We start from the raw sequence: 18054 nt of genomic DNA on the forward strand, positions 1-18054 counted from the left end.
TGACTTGCGAAGTCCTGGTGCACATCGGAAACTGGGTCTCACCCAAAAGCCACAGTGTAATTCACACTATGGGTCTATCAGAACATTTATCTCCTCCTTCATTTCCCTCCGTTCTCTACACTCCTAACTCTCATTTTCCACATGGAGTATCAGTGGTCTTCACAAGACATTTAATCTCCAACTACATGCCCCTCAAGACCCGGTAAAGAATGCAGGTTATCAGGGTGAACAAGGTAATGTTACGTTAAGATCATGGGTTTGTGAAGCTGTCTTTGCAGCTTTGCAAATAATCAAGTCAAACAATTTGTTTTTGTCTTAATAACATTAGTAACATTTTATAAGAATCAATCAAGAAGTGATTTTTTTATTTGTTTATTTGTGAAGTTGCAGAGACAGACTTTTTATCATCAATCGTTTTCAGTCCTGGTCTGAATTGAGATATTGACAGTGGTGAGGACTTAAAATGCTAAATCATTTTTTAAAGAGCAGCAAATAACGTAAACTCAGTCTGACTGTTGCAAATGGTGACACATTAACGCATAGCTGCAGCTGTCCATTCTTAAGGCCTAAAGGTCAAATGTCACATGTCAGGGTAAGGAGTCATTTCAAATATCAGTCCACCTCCTCTTCTTACACATTCATATTAAGAAGCTTATTAGTGCACCATTATGAAAAATACATCCAATGTTAGCTCAGTCGTGCATTAATTTTAAAATCAAGTAGTTTTTGTATTTTTTTGTGTTCAATTTCTGTTCTGAATGTGGTATGTAGAGAGTTGCGTGTTCAAAATAGCCCATGAAGTAGTATATATAGTATATTCACTTTTTCTCTACATTTTTCCAGATAACAGCTCATGCAAAGTGGTGCAGCGATTCCTCTGTACAAGAATATTATCCCACTTTCACGAGAAAAAATGATTGGACATGTTGTGGACATGGTGGTAGTAGCCTAGTGGGTAACACACTTGCCTATGAGCCCAGGTTTAAATCTCACTTACTACCATTGTGTCCCTGAGCAAGACACTTAACCCTAAGTTGCTCCAGGGGGACTGTCCCTGTAAGTACTGATTGTAAGTCTCTCTGGATAAGGCCGTCTGATAAATGCTGTAAATGCTGTAAAAATTATTGGGCACTATTTCCAAACTGGTTCCAAGTGCAACGTGTTGAGCATGGTGCTTGTTTGCTGGCATAAGGGCAAAGGCCTCTTTAGTATTTACATAAATAAATGAACTGCTTGGTAGATTTATGTATTTTGAAGATTCTTTTATGTTGTTGTATGATTTTAAACGAGTTTAATATGATTGCCAAAGCTCTCACACATGCTGCTTCTATGTTTATATTGTATGTGTATAGTAGACCATGATTTTTTGTCTCGTTTTCTATTATCAATTTACCAGGCAACTACAGCCTCAGTGTTTTATTTTTCCCGCCTACAGAAACTCATTATCATGCAGCACAGCGATTCTGTACCATTTGTTATCTGTCCTGTTCTTCAGAGACCCAGTATTTTTAGCCTCCAAACAACTGGGCTCCTAAAAAAGGCTTGGGGGTGAGAGCGGGCCGTTGCTATGTAAGGTAACCAGCCTGGCGGTCACCTCTCCCCCATCCCAACAGCCAACTCCTGGACGTGTCTTTCTCTTTGTCCGCTCTGGAGAGAAGAGAGCTGTGCACATTCGGGTCCCAACGCAAGGCCTGGAATCTGGGACAGAAGGAACAGAGGAAAGGTCAAGCGCTGTGCTGACGGGGGGGAACTAGTTGCCCTGTGACTGAGTTTTTTTTTTTGTCCACCTAGATCGCTGGCCAGAGATCGACACCCTGGCTGTGTGATTAGTGTGTGTGAGCAGTTGAACGTGTTTTTTTTTTTTTTTTTACTTTAGTGGGAGGGTGAGGATGAAGACACCGTGGCTGATCCTGCTGCTTTGCTGCCTGGCTCTGGCTCACCTCTCTCTGGCTAAGAAGGGTCTGGAGTTCCCCCGCTACGATGGAAAGGACCGCGTCCTGGACATTAATGAGAAGAACTATAAGAAAGCCCTGAAGAAACATGACATGCTGTGCCTGCTCTACCACCCTCCTTCACCTGCCGGCAAGGACCAGCAGAAACAGTTTCAGATGACCGAACTGGTGCTGGAGGTAGGACATCGCAGGAGGAGGTGGACAGGGGGAGGTGGGGGGAGGACCTGTAAGGCCAAACCCTTTCTAAAGAAAATTGGGGGTACATTGAATTGATTTCGGGGTAAGCACCTACAAGAGCAGGGAAAAGAAGGGAAGGAAGAAAGGTCAAGCTGCATCATCGTCACACCAACCTCTTACTGTAACAGTAGCCTGGAACTAAATGTAGAGAAAGCCGGGTGACGATGGACAGTAGCGCCAAGTGGCCGACTTGAAGAGAAGAAGGACACTGGTCTTTGTCATCTGTCATGTGCAATTCATGATGCATAAAATATGCAACAAATTTTATGTAGAGCAGGTCAGGGTTCCACTAAATAGTGGAAATCATATGTCATGCATAATTTACATGATATATTTCATTTATGAGAGACAAATTTACACCCTGATATACCCTGAGATATACCCATACCTCTCAGGTCCCAGTTTACTGTGTAATTGAGACACATATGCAGAGAGAGGCACGCATGTGTAGGAGAGTTACAACAAGTGTGGGCTGTTGCCAAGGTCAGCAATGGTGTAATGTTCCTGTCTCCTGTCAAGCCCAATTTACTTTATTTTAATTCATGGGTAGCGCATGTTGCCTAGCCCGTTCACACAGACACACAGCACCGGCCTTGTATTGTACTTCAAGGGCAGAATGTGTGTTACTAATCAGGGAACGCTAGTCACTTGCATGTTTTGCTGGCATCTGCCCCAAGTACGTTGTTATTATAAAGTCTACAGCACAATATTGTTTGTGATTTTCCCCACTGGCACTCACGACCATGTGGCCTTTTCCGGCAGTTCTGCTTTCTTATCATTTGTGCAGTGTAATGTGTGATACCCTACTCAGATGTTTTATCCCTGATTGTTCAAACACTGGACACCATTATGAATGAATAGCCTGAATTTGCATTCCAGTCAGGCACACTGAGGGCACCTTTGTTCTTAGTTAACTTTTGACTGTGAGTTTGAGATTCTTCAGGCCACGCCACGTGCCCACAGTGAGCACCAAATGCTTATTGGCAGTATTTTTAAATGCCAATCACTTCTGAGTCGATTACATAACTGTCTCAGTTTTGTTCGGGACTTTGTCGCCTGCTGATGCGTGATCAAATCAGTGCCACCGCTGATTGTAATTCATGGTCAGCCCTCCTCCGCCTGCCTCTCGCCCTGATCTGCTTAATGTAATGTAGATGTTCCTCTTCCTGTCAGCATAACAATCCCCTCTGTCAATTCATAGCATGAATTTTCATTGTCAGGAATTAAGGAAAAAAACACTGTCATTCACTGTATAGCGATTGGATTGTTCATCGTGCTTTGGCTTCAGCGAATGTCACATACTCACATACAAAGACAGATGCATAAAAACACCGTACTCGACGGCCCCATAGCAGGATGTGTCTTTAAATGTCCATTCGCCCAGTGCCGAAAATGTGGGCGCTGCAGTTGAGTGGCTAATGCATGCATGGTGACTGCCAGTAATGAGGTGAAGTACAGACCGCTCCTCACAGGAATACTAAGAATGGAGCTTATTGTTCTAAGGTCCTAAATAATGGATGAGAACATTGAAAGGAGTGCACATGATGTCACTGCAGGAATAAACAAATACTACCATTACTTATGTACCATGTCACCTCATTGCGGCAAAATGTCTTGTAGAAATCTATTTTGTAGAAACACCTGCTATCAACCTGACTTTTAATTAATCAATTGGTGTTAGAAATAGCTCATACGAAAAGCTAAAACCCTACCAAATTATGTTTAATGCATTGAAATGAATTATTTTTACTGAAAAAAGATTTAGCATTTAATAAAGACAGAAAGGTCAAATTTTGGCAGGACAAAAGTTTTGTCGCCTATACAGAAATCAAACAAATTTACTGCAAATACAAAAATATGTCAGCAAATTAAGTAGTGGTGCTGTGAGATCTAAATTTAATATCCTGTATGACTTCCAGGAGCTTGAAGGACTGAATCCATGCAGTTTGGCAAGGATTCATACAATTTATTGATGAAGTCATCAGGAATAGGAAAGAAAGCAGTCTTGCATGAGTCCCAGAGTTCATCAATGTTCTTTGGTTTCGTCTTCCATGTTTCATCTTTCATCCTACCCCACACATGCTCAACGATGTTCATGTCTGGTGACTGGGCTGGCTAATCCTGGAGCATCTTGATCTTTTTTGCCTTGAGGAACTTTGATTTGGAGATGGAAGTGTGATGGAGCACCATCCTGCTGCAGAATTTGGCCTCTTTTATGGTTGGGAATATATAAGGTAGCTAAGATTTCTTGGTATTGCAGACTATTGATGTTTCCTGACCTGGGCTTGTCAAAAACGTCTCCAGTCTCTTCAAATCTTCAAAACACTGAGACACATTGAAGGTGTCTGGCACATCAGCAGTGGATCTGGTCTTCAGCCTCTTGATAATAAACACCTTAGACTCAGGGTGAAACTTGTGAAGGTCTAGTGTACTGGGGGTCTTTTTATACACACCTGAGACCTAATTCATCCATTATTAGTAACAGGTGAAGCCCATATGACAAGGGGACAACACTTATGTCTTTGCAAAAATGGACTCAATGGGCTTTACCAAGCTTATAATATTAGAATACTTTTTGACAGTTTCGTTTTGCACTGAAACAATATTAAATCTGTTGGGAATAAAATTAGCCGTTTCTTGTAAAAGAATCTTGATTAGAAATATATTTCAGCAGCACTTGAGGTCAATTTGTACACAAGCGATAAGACTTTTTTCAGGGACTGACAAATTATAATTATGTTTAAACTCTTGTGTGATACAATTATGTGAGTTAATAATAGAAATAATAGAAAATATATAATAATAATAAAATATATAAAAACATTCAGCTGAAGGTTTTTTTTGGGTCCTGTCAATGCAGCTGTCTGCCCAGGTCTTGGAGGAAAAGGACATCGGCTTTGGAATGGTCGATTCGCAAAAAGATGTCAAAGTTGCTAAGAAACTTGGTAAGCTCACTTGAAGACGATAGTGTTTCTTTTTTTTTCCCTAAGAAATAATTAGCACATTCTTTTTTTATTATGTCATTTTACATGCATAAAGCACAGTGTAATAAAATGTATATACCATGTAGCCTAATCCAGAAAGTACAGAAAGTATTCAGACCCTTATAAATTTTTCACTCTTTGTTATACTGCAGCCGTTTGCTAAAATCATTTAAGTTCATGTTTCCTCAGTAATGTACACACAGCACCCCATATTGACAGAAAAACACAGAATTGTTGACATTTTTGCAGATTTATTAACAAAGAAAAACTGAAATATCACATGGTCCTAAGTATTCAGACCCTTTGCTCAGTATTAGGTAGCAACACCCGTTTGATCTAATACAGCCATGAGTCTTTTGGGGAAAGATACAACAAGTTTTCACACCTGGATTTGGGGAACCTTTGCCATTCCTCCTTGCAGATCCTCTCCAGCTCTGGCAGGTTGGATGGTAAACGTTGGTGGACAGACATTTTTAGGTCTCTTCAGTGATCAGTTGGGTTTAAGTCAGAGCTCTGACTTGGCCATTCAAGAACAGTAATAGATTCAGCGTCGGCCCAGCCTGAGGTCCTGAGCACCATGGAGAAGGTTTTTGTTCAGGATATCCCTGTACTTGGCCGCATTCATCTTTCCCTTGATTCCACCCAGTGGTCTTGACCCTGCCACTTCAAAACACCCCTACAGCTTTACTGTTGGGACTGTATTGGTAATGAGAAGTGCTTCCACACATACCGCTTAGAATTAAGGCCAAAAAGTTCTATCTTGGTCTCATCAGAACAGAGAATCTTATTTCTCACCATCTTCAGGTGATTTTAGCAAACTCCATGCAGGTTTTCATGTGTCTTACACTGAGGAGAGGCTTCCGTAGGGGAAGCCCAGACTGCTGGAGGGCTGCAGTGAGGGTTAACTTTCTACAACTTTCTTCAACAGTGATCTTTAGGCTCTTCTTTACATCTCACCAAGGCTCTTCTCCCCCAATAGCTCAGTTTGGCCAAACGGCCAGCTCTAGCAAGTGTTGTGGTCGTCCCAAAAGTCTTCCATTTAAGGATTATGGAGGCCACTGTGCTCTTAGGAACCTTAAGTGCAGCAGAATCTTTTTTTTGTGGCCAGATCTGTGCCTTGCCACAATTCTGTCTATGAACTCTTCAGGCAGTTCCTTTGACCTCATGATTCTCATTTGCTCTGACATGCATTGTGAGCTGTAAGGTCTTATATAGACAGGGGCGTGGCTTTCATAATCAAGTCCAGTCAGTATAATCCAACACAGCTGGACTACAATGAAGGTGTAGAACCATCTCAAGGATGATCAGAAGAAATGGACAGTGCCTGAGTTAAATATATGAGTGTCACAGCAAAGGGTCTGAATACTTACGATCAGGTGATATTTTAGTTTTTCTAAAACGAATAAACCTGCAAAAACGTCAAAACGTCAGTGTTTTTCTGTCATATGGGGTGCTGTGTGTACATTAATGAGGAAAAAAATGAACATAAATTATTTTAGCAAATGGCTGCAATATAACAAAGAAAAATTTAAGGGGGTCTGAATACTTTCCGTACCCACTGTATATGTAATACAAGGTGACGTTGTTTCATGGTAAAAAATTACTTAAATATGCTCTAATATATGCTTATATTATAATCAATGTCTGTCCTATGTTTTTGTCTCGAGTACAGGTCTTACTGAAGAGGGGAGTGTGTATGTTTTTAAAAATGACAACGTTATTGAGTTTGACGGACTTCTCTCTGCAGAGATTATGGTGGAATTCCTGCTAGATGTAAGCTGCCACAGATTTCACTCGACCAATTTTCTTTATTTATGTTTATATATATAAAACTATATTTCATTTTCTCATTTCTAACTCATCTCTAACTCAGCTGTTGGAGGACCCTGTGGAGATGATTGGTAACGCTCTGGAACTGCGGGCATTTGACCGCATGGAGGAGGACATCCGTCTCATTGGCTACTTTAAAAGCCAGGAATCTGAACGTGAGCATCTTTGTGTGTCTGTGTTTGTGAGAGAGTTTCTGTGTGTCTCTCGTGCATATCTGACCATTGTCAAAGAGAGAGTATTAAAGTAAATTTGAAATGACAAAAGGTCTGGCAAAGATATGTCTTTTTTTGTTAATTTCAAAAACACTGAAAAGCCTGTGATGGCCTCTGTTCCAGTGCTACACCCCACCTAACACTATCAGTGTGGGGTCACTGGTTAATCTCTGTCTGCCTACAGTCTAGCAGGCACATTAGCTGTTTTGTCAAGGTTCAGGGTTGGATATGAAAGAGGCGTAGAAGCTCATCATACGAAAAAGGGATATTTCTTAGGAGAAAGCAAAACGGGCTTGATGGCCAAAAACTGAACAGAAATAAACATAAACTGACCTGAAGACATGTGACTGGGCGTCAGGAGGAAACCACAACAATGTCTCTCCACATTAATGCTGCAGCACCATCTGGGTGCTTAAATGGCTTGGAGTGATAAGGACTCCTTAATCAGGTGAATGAGCACTTGCTGTGTGAGCCCAGCGGCCCCCTTCCATCACATTTAAAAAAATTCTATGAGATCGTTTTCTTGGTGACAAATAATCACACAACAAAACGTGCAGTTAGCCTTTGCTTATAGATTCAAGTATCAAGTGGTTCTTTTTTGATTTATCTCTTTATGTAAATCCTGAGGACTGCTTTGGCTTTACAATAGCAAACAAGTCCAAAACTTTTAGCATGTAGAGTAGCAATGGGCTAGGAAAAAATGTCAAAACATTATTTTCATGTACAAAATTAATATTTTCATATTAATATTTTAATATTTTAAGTTCACAATGTTGCCCTATAGTAAACACCCAAAAAGCGAACTCTCATCTCTTCTCCTCAGACTATCTTGCTTTCCAGGAGGCCGCAGAGCAGTTCCAGCCTTACATCAAATTTTTTGCCACTTTTGACAAAGCAGTGAGTTACATTCTATCTATCAGAATTTTGCATGTATCCAACAGACTAACAGGCCTGCATGCTGTAAAGCAATGTTCTCTTGAATAAATCAGACCCTCGTGGTGCCTTAGGTTGCCAAAGAGCTCACTCTGAAGATGAACGAAGTCGACTTTTATGAGCCCTTCATGGAAGAGCCCATTACCATTCCTGACAGGCCTAACTCTGAGGAGGAACTCGTGTCTTTCATCACTGAACACAGACGGTAATACAGTAAAACAAATCTTCATGAGACAGTTTAATTGGCTCTTTCATACAGTGACAGATCCTAAATGTTGCATTTCAGGCCAACACTCAGAAAACTGCGGGCCAAGGACATGTTTGAGACATGGGTAAGAGTTTTAAAAAACAGATGGCGGTTAAAAAAAGGGGGTTAATGGTGGCATTGACATTGCATTTTCTGCTGAATCTATCATTCACATGAAATACTGGGAAGAGCTCAAATATACAATGCTAAAAAAATAAAGGGTACACGAAAATAAGACACCCTAGATCTGAACGAATGAAATATTCTTATTAAATACTTTCAACACATGGAGGTCTGTATTTGAAGTCACATTCAAAATTAAAGTGGAAAAACACACCTCAGGCTGATCCAACTTTGATGTAATGTCCTTAAAACAAGTGGAAATGAGGTCAATTGTGTGTGTGTCCTCCACGTGCCTGTATGACCTCCCAACAACACCTGAACATGCTCCTGATGGGGTGCAATGTAACATTGGTGGATGGCATGAAACATGATGTCCCAGATGTGCTCAAATGGATTCAGATTCTTTACGTCTGTCACATGTACTCAGTATGAACCTACATTTATCTGTGAAGAGCACAGAGTGGCAGTGGCGAATTTGCCAATCTTGGTGGTTCTCTGGCAAATGCCAGTATTGGGCTGTAAGCACGACCCCAACTTGTGGACGTTGGGCCCTCATACCAACCTCATGGGGCCTGTTTCTGGCCGTTTGAGCTGACACATTTGAGCATGCACATTTGTGGCCTGCTGGAGGTTATCTTGCAGGGATCTGGCAGCGATCCTCCTGTTTCTCCTTGCACAAAGGCGGAGGTCCTGCTGCTGGGTTGTTGCTGTTCTACGTCCTCCTCCACAGATCCTGATGTACTTGCCTGTCTCCTGGTAGCACCTGCATGCTCTGGGCACTGCGCATTGCCACAGCTGGCATTGATGTGCCATCCTGGATGAGCTGCACTACCTAAGCCACTTGTGTGGGTTGTAGACTCATGCTACCACTAGAGTGAAAGTACCACCAGCATTCAAAAGCAACCAGAAAATCAGCCATAAAGCATAGGAAGTGAGAAGTGACATGTGGTCACCTTCAGAACCACGCCTTTATTGGGGACGTCTTGCTAATTGCCTATAATTTCCACCTGTTGTCTATTCCATTTGCACAACAGCATGTGAAATTGATTGTCAGTGTTGTTTCCTAAGTGGACAGTTTTATTTCACAGACGTGTGATCACATTGTGTACATTGTGTTACATTCAAGTGTTCCCTTTATTTTTTTAGCAGTTTAGTTTCCAGATGTATACATCTAAATGACATTAAGGTGTGGTATCTGCAAATATACAAACACTTATTCCTGACCCAGGAGGATGACATGGATGGAGTTCACATTGTTGCCTTTGCTGAAGAAGAGGATCCAGGTGAGCAGAAGATCAGCTAAAAAGGGGCCACTATTGGTTGAACAAGATAAAATGATAAATATAGCTAAATGAAAAACCATCATCAGTGGTCTTTTGGGCTGTGGTCTACAGATGGTTATGAGTTCCTGGAGATCCTGAAGGAAGTAGCGAGAGATAACACTGAAAACCCTGATCTCAGCATTGTGTGGATCGACCCTGACGATTTCCCTCTGGTGAGGAAACATTTAGGAAAGAGGGTTTGTTACTACAGTAACCCATTGAATATGGAATAAATGCAATCTTATGTTTTACTAATATGTATCATGCATGAAACATTCTTTTTTTGTCTTTTTTCACAGATGATTCCTTACTGGGAGAAAACTTTTAAAGTGGACCTGTTCAGACCCCAGATTGGTGTGGTCAATGTGACTGATGTGAGTCTATGTGACTGCTGTTGCATGATGGGTAAACATACTTTGCTGGGGATTTAACTGTTGACCTTTTTTGCAGGCGGACAGTGTGTGGCTGGAGATGGACGATGATGAAGATCTGCCCTCCGCCGAAGAGCTGGAGGACTGGATTGAGGATGTGCTTTCTGGAAAAGTAAACACAGAGGATGACGATGATGATGATGATGACGATGATGATGATGATGATGATGATGATGACGATGATGACGACGACGATGACGACGACGATGAAGACAATGATGATGATGATGATGATGATGATGATGATGATTAAACTGTACATTTTGTAAAGTACAATAATAAAATAATCAAGTGTAATGGAACTGATTTTGAAATAAAATGAGCCAGTCTGGAGAAATATAATACAATAAAAAGGTTAAAAGGTTTCTGAATACATTAACATACTCAGTAAAATGCAGGTTTCAGCCTAGGCATAGACTCAAAATGGTTATTGTAGGAACAAAATAAAAATGGAGGGGTGTATGGGGTCTGACAAAGTAACATTGAATGCAGGACTAAAGACCCCCTAACAGAACAAACCAGCATGCTGGTGTTTCCTGATGCTGTCTCTTCCACCGGTAAATGACACACAGGTTATGTGAAAGAAAATGTGCCCAGGTCACTCATGGACCAGTTCTGATGTTGCTACCGTTGCTCATGGACCGGTTCTGTTTTAGTGATGAACAAGGGTCGGGATGGTCACTCTGACTGGCCTGCAGCTAAACTCAAATAGAATAAATACACTCACTGAAACACAACATTTTGTGACAGCACAATGTTAAACAAAATGTGACCTCTGCATCTAAAGCAATGTTAATAAAGTCAGAGAATTATGCCATGTGGCAAGTGTTAGATATGCAGCTTTTTTCCCACAGTGATTAATGTTTTTTATGAGCATTACATTACACCCACATTCTCCTGAGTTCTATTGTGCACATACATTACACAGTACAATGCCTGCAGAATTACACACAGCTCCAAAATGGGAGCTTAAAGGATTACATCACTGAGGTTTGCCCCTGTGTGTGCCTGTGAGTGTGAAGTAAATGTGTGTTATCTTTGCCTTATTCGTTTGCAATGGCATGTAGAATCCTTTTTATATGACAGTTAGACTAGGCTTAACTGCCAGTGCCTTTGTTTAAACATTTATAAAATGATTAAGACAATGGTCAGACATGTAAGTCCTATATTTCCATAGGCTGACCTATATTTTCAGTCTTGTTCTGGTGCACACCCAAATGAATGCAGTGAGTGAGAGAGCATGCACTGATTCAGAGAGATTTTTCATATTTCTGGTTCATACTGTTTGTCTATTTGGGTAAGAATTAAACTGATCTTCACATCTCAACAGTGTGATTTGGCAAATTGTCTTTTGGAAGGAGGATGCGTCTCTATTTAAATGGAATGAAGGGGGTCCAGTCAACTTTTTCTTTTCATTGTTTTGACCGACTCCTGTGCATCTTCTGTACCTTGTCTCTCTACCCTAATAGTTTTAAAGGTGCCACAGGGTGGTAGTAGCCTAGTGGGTAACACACTCGCCTATGAACCAGAAGACCCGGGTTCAAATCCCACTTACTACCATTGTGTCCCTGAGCAAGACACTTAACCCTGAGTTGCTCCAGGGGGGACTGTCCCTGTAACTACTGACTGTAAGTCGCTCTGGATAAGGGCGTCTGATAAATGCTGTAAAATGTAAAGGAAATGGAGAGAATAGCATATTCTAAACAGAATGGTGCTATCATCCCTGTGCTTTGCAATGAAGCAAATGAGTAGCGTTGCCACTTAACACACCTCTTCTTGCAGAGACCTTCGCTTGTGTAGAATGGCCTGCATACTTGGTCTTTATGGCGTATTGTCTCCTTGGAGGCACATCCGTTCAGGAATCTCTCATACACTCACAGCTCAATTCATTTATCACATCATCTCAGCCATGCACAAGTCAAGTGTGTCACATGTTTTAAGATGATATCTTATTAGTGTGGGTGCATCAATTGAATTTTATAGTTGTTGATGAGTGGCATCACAGATTCATATAACAATGAAACGTGGAACAGTGTAGCAAGGTGAGTACAGTCTGAAAGCACCGCACTATATATTATACCTGAAGCTGTCAGAGTGGGCTGGAAGGATTGTGGGCTGGAGATGGACAGATTGTGTCATATATGATGGATCGCCAGGTACTTAACTGCTAATTGACCAGACAGACCTATAACTTCAACACAAATCATTCTGTCACAAACACAGTCTTACAATGTCCGTCTTTCTCTCTCTCTCTCTCTCTCACACACACACACACACACACACACACACACACACACACCTCTGCAAGGTCAAGACAAATAGGGAAAATGTGTTCTTTAGATTTCTAGTTTGGTTTCAGTGTGCTCTTGTAAGTGTGCGCTTCCAGAATTCAATTGTAAACCAATTTTCCATTGAAACAGCAACTCTTCCGAAGAAATTTTTTCCCAACAGTATACAATACATTAAGGCACACACACATTTTTTGTCAAAAATGTACACAAATAAAGGGTTTAAAAATGCTCATACAAATATTTATTTTGTACAAATGCAAGGTTGCAGCCTGAAAACATCTCAACCATTAGTGAAAGTCGCGTAAACACACAGTGGAAAAAACTCGGCCTGGTGGCTGTTGAAGGTGGGATGATCAATGTGATCAGGATTGGCATTACATACATTCATACATACAACTCCCACAAACTGACGCATGTGTAAGCACATTTCCACCATGTGAAAGAGATAGATACTGGACAATTAAAACTGTTATCATAAAAAATATATATATCAAAGGGGAAAATCATTGTAAGAAACATGACAATTGCCACAAGCTTTAGAACCTTTTGCTTACAGAACCTATTCTGAACATTCAGTTGTCTGATTACTGCTGTCCTCTGATCGTGTTGACTAGGAGGATAAACTCCCAACACAACCAGAAGGTGGCGTTTGGGTTCATGTTTTGTAACCTCAACGTGGGCTAGTGGATCCACATATTCTCAAAATAATTCTAATAAAGAAAATAACCAGTAAAACAACTGGAATTATAATTGTGAAAACAAAATACTTCTGAAAGTGGTCACATTTGTGTTTTGCATGAAAGTTCACGCAGCATCATATTTTTGCTGGTGTCATTTATATTTTTAACGTTGGTTTATTATCAACATTTTGAAAAAATGTGTCAACTGATTTTTTAGTAACTACAGATATGTCATGATTGTCCACTCAGCCAGATTCATAGGTGCAGAGTAGCTGATTTTAAAAGCAGACCTTTCACTTTCAGACACACAAACACACAATAACAGGTCATTAAACACAATAAATAAACCTATCCATTCGCCTCCCTTTAACAAATTGTCATCTTTGGCCAGACCCTCAGATGATGGAGTCTTTCTGCCACTTAGAAATCAGAAAACCATACACAGTGATCCCTCCTTATACCAGAGACAGCCAGTAACACAAATACTCCCAATGGCTAAGATAGTGTGTGGGTCAAAATTCTCATTATTCCTGGAAACTTAAATGACACATTAAAACACATGACCTAAATCTTGCGCAGGCTAATTATATAAAATGTGTAAAAAAGCGTCCCAGAATGAGAGCAAAAATGACTGCAGATATGCTCTAAAGTCAAAATGACTAAAGTTAAGTTATGCAACATGCATTCAGTGTTTGGTCAATATGCAGAGGATAAAGACACTGACAAGTCACACCATAGATACACAGTATATATATAAATATTAGTGGTGTACCAGTATAAATATTCTGGTAACGTTGGACATGGATCACCAGTATTGTCTGGATAATTTCTGATTTTAAGGGTCAAATGAAGGAGCCAATAAGAAAAAACACAAATATTAACATCCATTGGCTGTTTTATCATGCATCTCTAATTAGCAGAAGTCCATATCATGAATAACAGTGTAGTCATTACAAATTACTGTCTACATCCAAAAACACTGGGCTCAGCATAATGGTCTCCTCCCACCATAAACCCATGACCTTACTGTGGTATAACATGTACTTTACAGTGTAAATAACTGCATTTTCCAAATAAATATACATAAGTGCACTGTAATGGAGTGAACTGCATTGAATTGGATTTTCAAATGATTATCCTACAAGGGAATGCATTTACCCAGGAAATATAACATCCCTTTTCTACAGATCCTGACTTCAAGAGCTTTACATGAGAAGAGGGGAAAAATCACCCAATATCAATGACATCCAGATAGGCAAGGAGTAGACAATATTTCATATGTATATACACAGACAGACATAGACAATGTGTTTGTATATTAAGCATAATTTAGATAAATACAAACACAGATATGTACATCATCAGTGAGTAGAAAATACAAAATGTCTTTTTTTCTGCTTTAAAAACGACAGAGAAATCCTGAATCAGGTGAGCACAGGTAGTTTGAAAGTCATGTTGGTCGAAAAAGGCAGAATGCATCTCTGTTGCTATGGGAACCACGGGGCAGGAGAAGGGGCACCGAGGTAGCTAGACACCCAGCCATTTGAAGCCCATTAGAGGATCCTAGGCCTTTGTGTCATAAGCAGAAACAGCGACAGAGGAAAGAGTGGACATACACAAGAGAAAAGTGTTAGACCACAGGATGAGCACACCATAAAAAAACAATATGGATATATATATATATTTAGATATATATATAAAAAAAAAATAAAAAAAAGACCACTGCTCCACTAATGACTTCCTGTTTCCATGCAACCTGTAAATTGCTATTTATTGTTTTTGCTTACAAGGGTCTCCTCACACTTGTGCACACACTCACACACACAGATACAGCTACACTTCAGATTCTTTATGATTTTTATATTAACGTCCAAAACACACTCTTTTCAATCTAAACCTAACCGCAGAAAATGTATTCAAAATGACTTTTTAATACATATTTATAGATATATTTATATATTATATAAAATTGTGTGTAGGAAAATTGTTCTGAAAAAAAAAAAACATAAAAAAGTTAAAAAACGGCAAAAATAAACACAAAAATAATATAAGAAAATGTATAAAATCCAGTGTTCCTACACGGAGGTCTCTGACTGCAGCCGTAGGACAAACTTGTGAGACTTGGGGTCGATGAACTCCTCCGACAGTTTGATGTAAGGGATGCTCTTGGCTGTGATGACCAAACTGAAGTCGATGCACTTGAGAGTGAACACTGTGCCATCTCTCAGATTGCTGGTCACCGACGCCTCGCTAACCAGTGTCCACTGGCCTGCCATCCAGCGTTCACGACCATACTGCAGCGTCGGGCCCGCAGTCAGATAACTTTCCAAAAATGCCTGAAAATGAAAGAGCACACATACATTTTTAAGTTATCATTGTTTTCAGATTAGCTCACATGATTTGTTCTACAACAGTGTTTCAAATGACCATTCAGTCTGCTGTTAGTTGAATAAAGTCTGGAATAATAGCTTTTGGAGACCACAAGGGGCAATAACCTACTTCAATAGCCTGAAATTGTATTTACTTGTTCCCCATCAGGCAGCTCAGTCTTGTGAAGCTTCCTTAGATAACCCTGATAAGCCTTTGCAATTTCAATAATTCAAGCATAAAGGTTTCCCTCCAGGCATCTATCAGAGTTCAAAATCTAAAAATGTAATATGTATTCACAATAAAAACTGAAATGCAATATTTTATCATACCACAATTAGTTCTGACGTTGCATTTTGTCACATGACCAGTCGGCGCTAAAAGACAGCTACGAATAAATATCATAGAGTAAACTGCGGTATAATCATCCTGTCATCTCATATACACAAGTATCAGTATTTCCCAGTGTAAAAAGACCTCATGTGCATTTTAATTATTCTTAGTACTTGTGTTATTTTAAATAATGGATTGGAAATGTCTTGCCTGCGTTCAGCAACTGAACTTACATGATTTAAAGCTTCCATAATGATATTTACGTTCCATAAATGATATTTACGAGGAACCTCTCACCTTCGGACTCATGTTGTTGGTAATGCAGAAGGCCAGGTGCTTCTGAATGCTCTCCATGCTGTGAAGGTGCTGCTGTCTGGTGGTACGCAGGTATTTCTGTAAGGCTCGTGCCATGGAGGGAAAGATGGCTTGGGCCGCCTCCCTCGGATCCATCACCTCCCCAGGAGGCTTCTTCAGCTCCTCCTCCTGCATGCGCCGCACATGCGTGAACGCCTCCTCTACTGCCACCACTAGTCTGGAGGACAGATTAAAACCTCTGCTTAGTCCTGCCCCAAACAGACATACAAGTTGAGTGAACCGTGGCACAGAATTTTACTCCTGTTATCTACAATATCTACAATTGGTCATATATACAACCCCATCTTGAGTATTTTCCAATACCTGGCCTTGCGTTTCCGGACCCGCCTCTCATGGTCAGCTTCTTCGTAGTAAAGCTCATTGTGACTGGTGTCTCTTCGCCGAGCAGCAGCGGCGATCATGGCCCGAGACTGGCCCGCTGTAGCGTTATTTCCTGGACCTGACAATGACAAGTGATTTAGGAGTGAACAACAATTACGTGTGCACTAACTGTTCTGGACAGTCTATTGTTGTTTCCAAAAAAAAAAACACAAAGACCATCTGAGGTTTCAGTCTGTTAACAGAAATGGAAAACTGGTTGTGTTTGCTTTGGTCTGACCACACCCACTCCCTTTACCAGATCCTCTCCCTGCCCACCCCAACCTCAGCATGGTCAGCAGTATGGTGAGGTCATCCTGTGTTAGGGTCTGTTCCATTGTCTGGAAAGTTTTAAGTGTGAGCGAATATGAAAGAATATGTGTGGGGGAAAAAAAAGGAAAAAATGTATAAAAATATAGTAATGAATAGCAATAAATGTAACATAATAACCATACATTTAAAACAACATTAAGAACAACAATGATAATAATAATCTTTTACAACTGTCTTTTCACTACAGTTTGGGTACCTGCCCCTCCAGTGGCGCCAGGCAATGCCCGCTTCAATATCCATCATTGGTGACTTCAAAAACTGCTGTTTCAAAAACTCATCTCTATGCACATAAGCAATGGTGATATTAATATGCGATGATGCATATTAGCCTCATGTTTGCGCAATGGCCGGAGGGAGTTTGCAGGCTGAATAACCGCGTTGTGCATATTCATCTCAGACGTGCTGAATAATTTATTCGTGGTGTAGCGTAACTTGTTCAGAATGAATGCCAGTATAGAAGATCAGTGCAGTGAACTGATGCTAAATAGAATCAAACGAAGAGTAAAGGCAAATAAATTTATATAAAATTCACTAGAATTGAATTATGTTCATTTCATCTTAAATATGATTTTTTTTTTTTTTTAATCTTGAATTTATATCCAGAATAGAAGTAAAAATAACAGAGAAATAAAAATAATTGAGTGACGCCTGTGAATTAAAGAGGATGCAACAACTGCAATAAAACGTGTGTGAGTGCCGGCGTTTACGAAGCATATGTCTGGCCTCCAGACAAGAGGGAGAGAGGGAGCTTTTCATCTGGATCTTTATTACGGGAAGCAGAGAGTCTCTCTCTGAGGCTGGAGGCCAGGCAGCACTGACTGCAGGATTTAGTCGGAATGCCAGCAGGGCTGCGGTCCTTCAGGGTGCTGAACTGAACCTACACACCCAGAGAACGGCCACACATCACAGCAGACAGGCCAGTGCTGAACAGTCCAAGTGCTGAGGTGACGTGGTGGGGTGTGTTGGGTGTTGGGGAGGGACAGAGTGTGCAGCTACAGACTGTACACCATGTGACCATGTGATCCTCAGGCAACACAGAAACTACAC

At 40.5% G+C, this 18054-nt stretch overlaps 2 protein-coding genes across 5 annotated transcripts in view; one reads left to right on the top strand and one right to left on the bottom strand.

Moving 5' to 3' along the window:
- The first annotated feature begins 1565 nt into the window (after positions 1–1565).
- casq2 (calsequestrin 2) lies at positions 1566–11456 on the top strand. Of its 2 annotated transcripts, none has more exons than XM_028991048.1 (12): positions 1566–1723; positions 1877–2129; positions 5050–5134; positions 6846–6946; positions 7047–7158; positions 8039–8112; positions 8223–8353; positions 8435–8480; positions 9747–9801; positions 9913–10013; positions 10140–10214; positions 10291–10941. In XM_028991048.1, exons 2-12 carry the CDS (start codon positions 1890–1892, stop codon positions 10522–10524), a joined length of 1254 nt encoding a protein of 417 aa, XP_028846881.1. In that variant the 5' UTR covers positions 1566–1723; positions 1877–1889; the 3' UTR covers positions 10525–10941. The 2 variants fall into 2 exon arrangements, with proteins under 2 accessions (XP_028846881.1, XP_028846882.1); XM_028991049.1 differs by having other exon boundaries at positions 1589–1718; positions 10291–11456.
- A 1324-nt stretch (positions 11457–12780) lies between these two features.
- vangl1 (VANGL planar cell polarity protein 1) overlaps positions 12781–18054 on the bottom strand; it is a 49534-nt gene continuing 44260 nt past the window's right edge. For 2 of the 3 annotated variants that reach the window (XM_028991941.1, XM_028991943.1), the window contains exons 7-10: positions 16621–16756; positions 16240–16474; positions 15322–15578; positions 12781–14811 (exon numbers count right to left, since the gene is read on the bottom strand). In XM_028991941.1, coding sequence (XP_028847774.1) covers positions 14796–14811; positions 15322–15578; positions 16240–16474; positions 16621–16756 — 644 coding nt within the window. In that variant the 3' untranslated portion in view covers positions 12781–14795. Of the gene's footprint in view, positions 14812–15317; positions 15579–16239; positions 16475–16620; positions 16757–18054 lie in introns of those variants that run through there. The other variant, XM_028991944.1, reaches the window with a different exon arrangement.

This window comes from Denticeps clupeoides, chromosome 9, assembly GCF_900700375.1.
Source record: "Denticeps clupeoides chromosome 9, fDenClu1.1, whole genome shotgun sequence".
Lineage (NCBI taxonomy): Eukaryota > Metazoa > Chordata > Actinopteri > Clupeiformes > Denticipitidae > Denticeps > Denticeps clupeoides.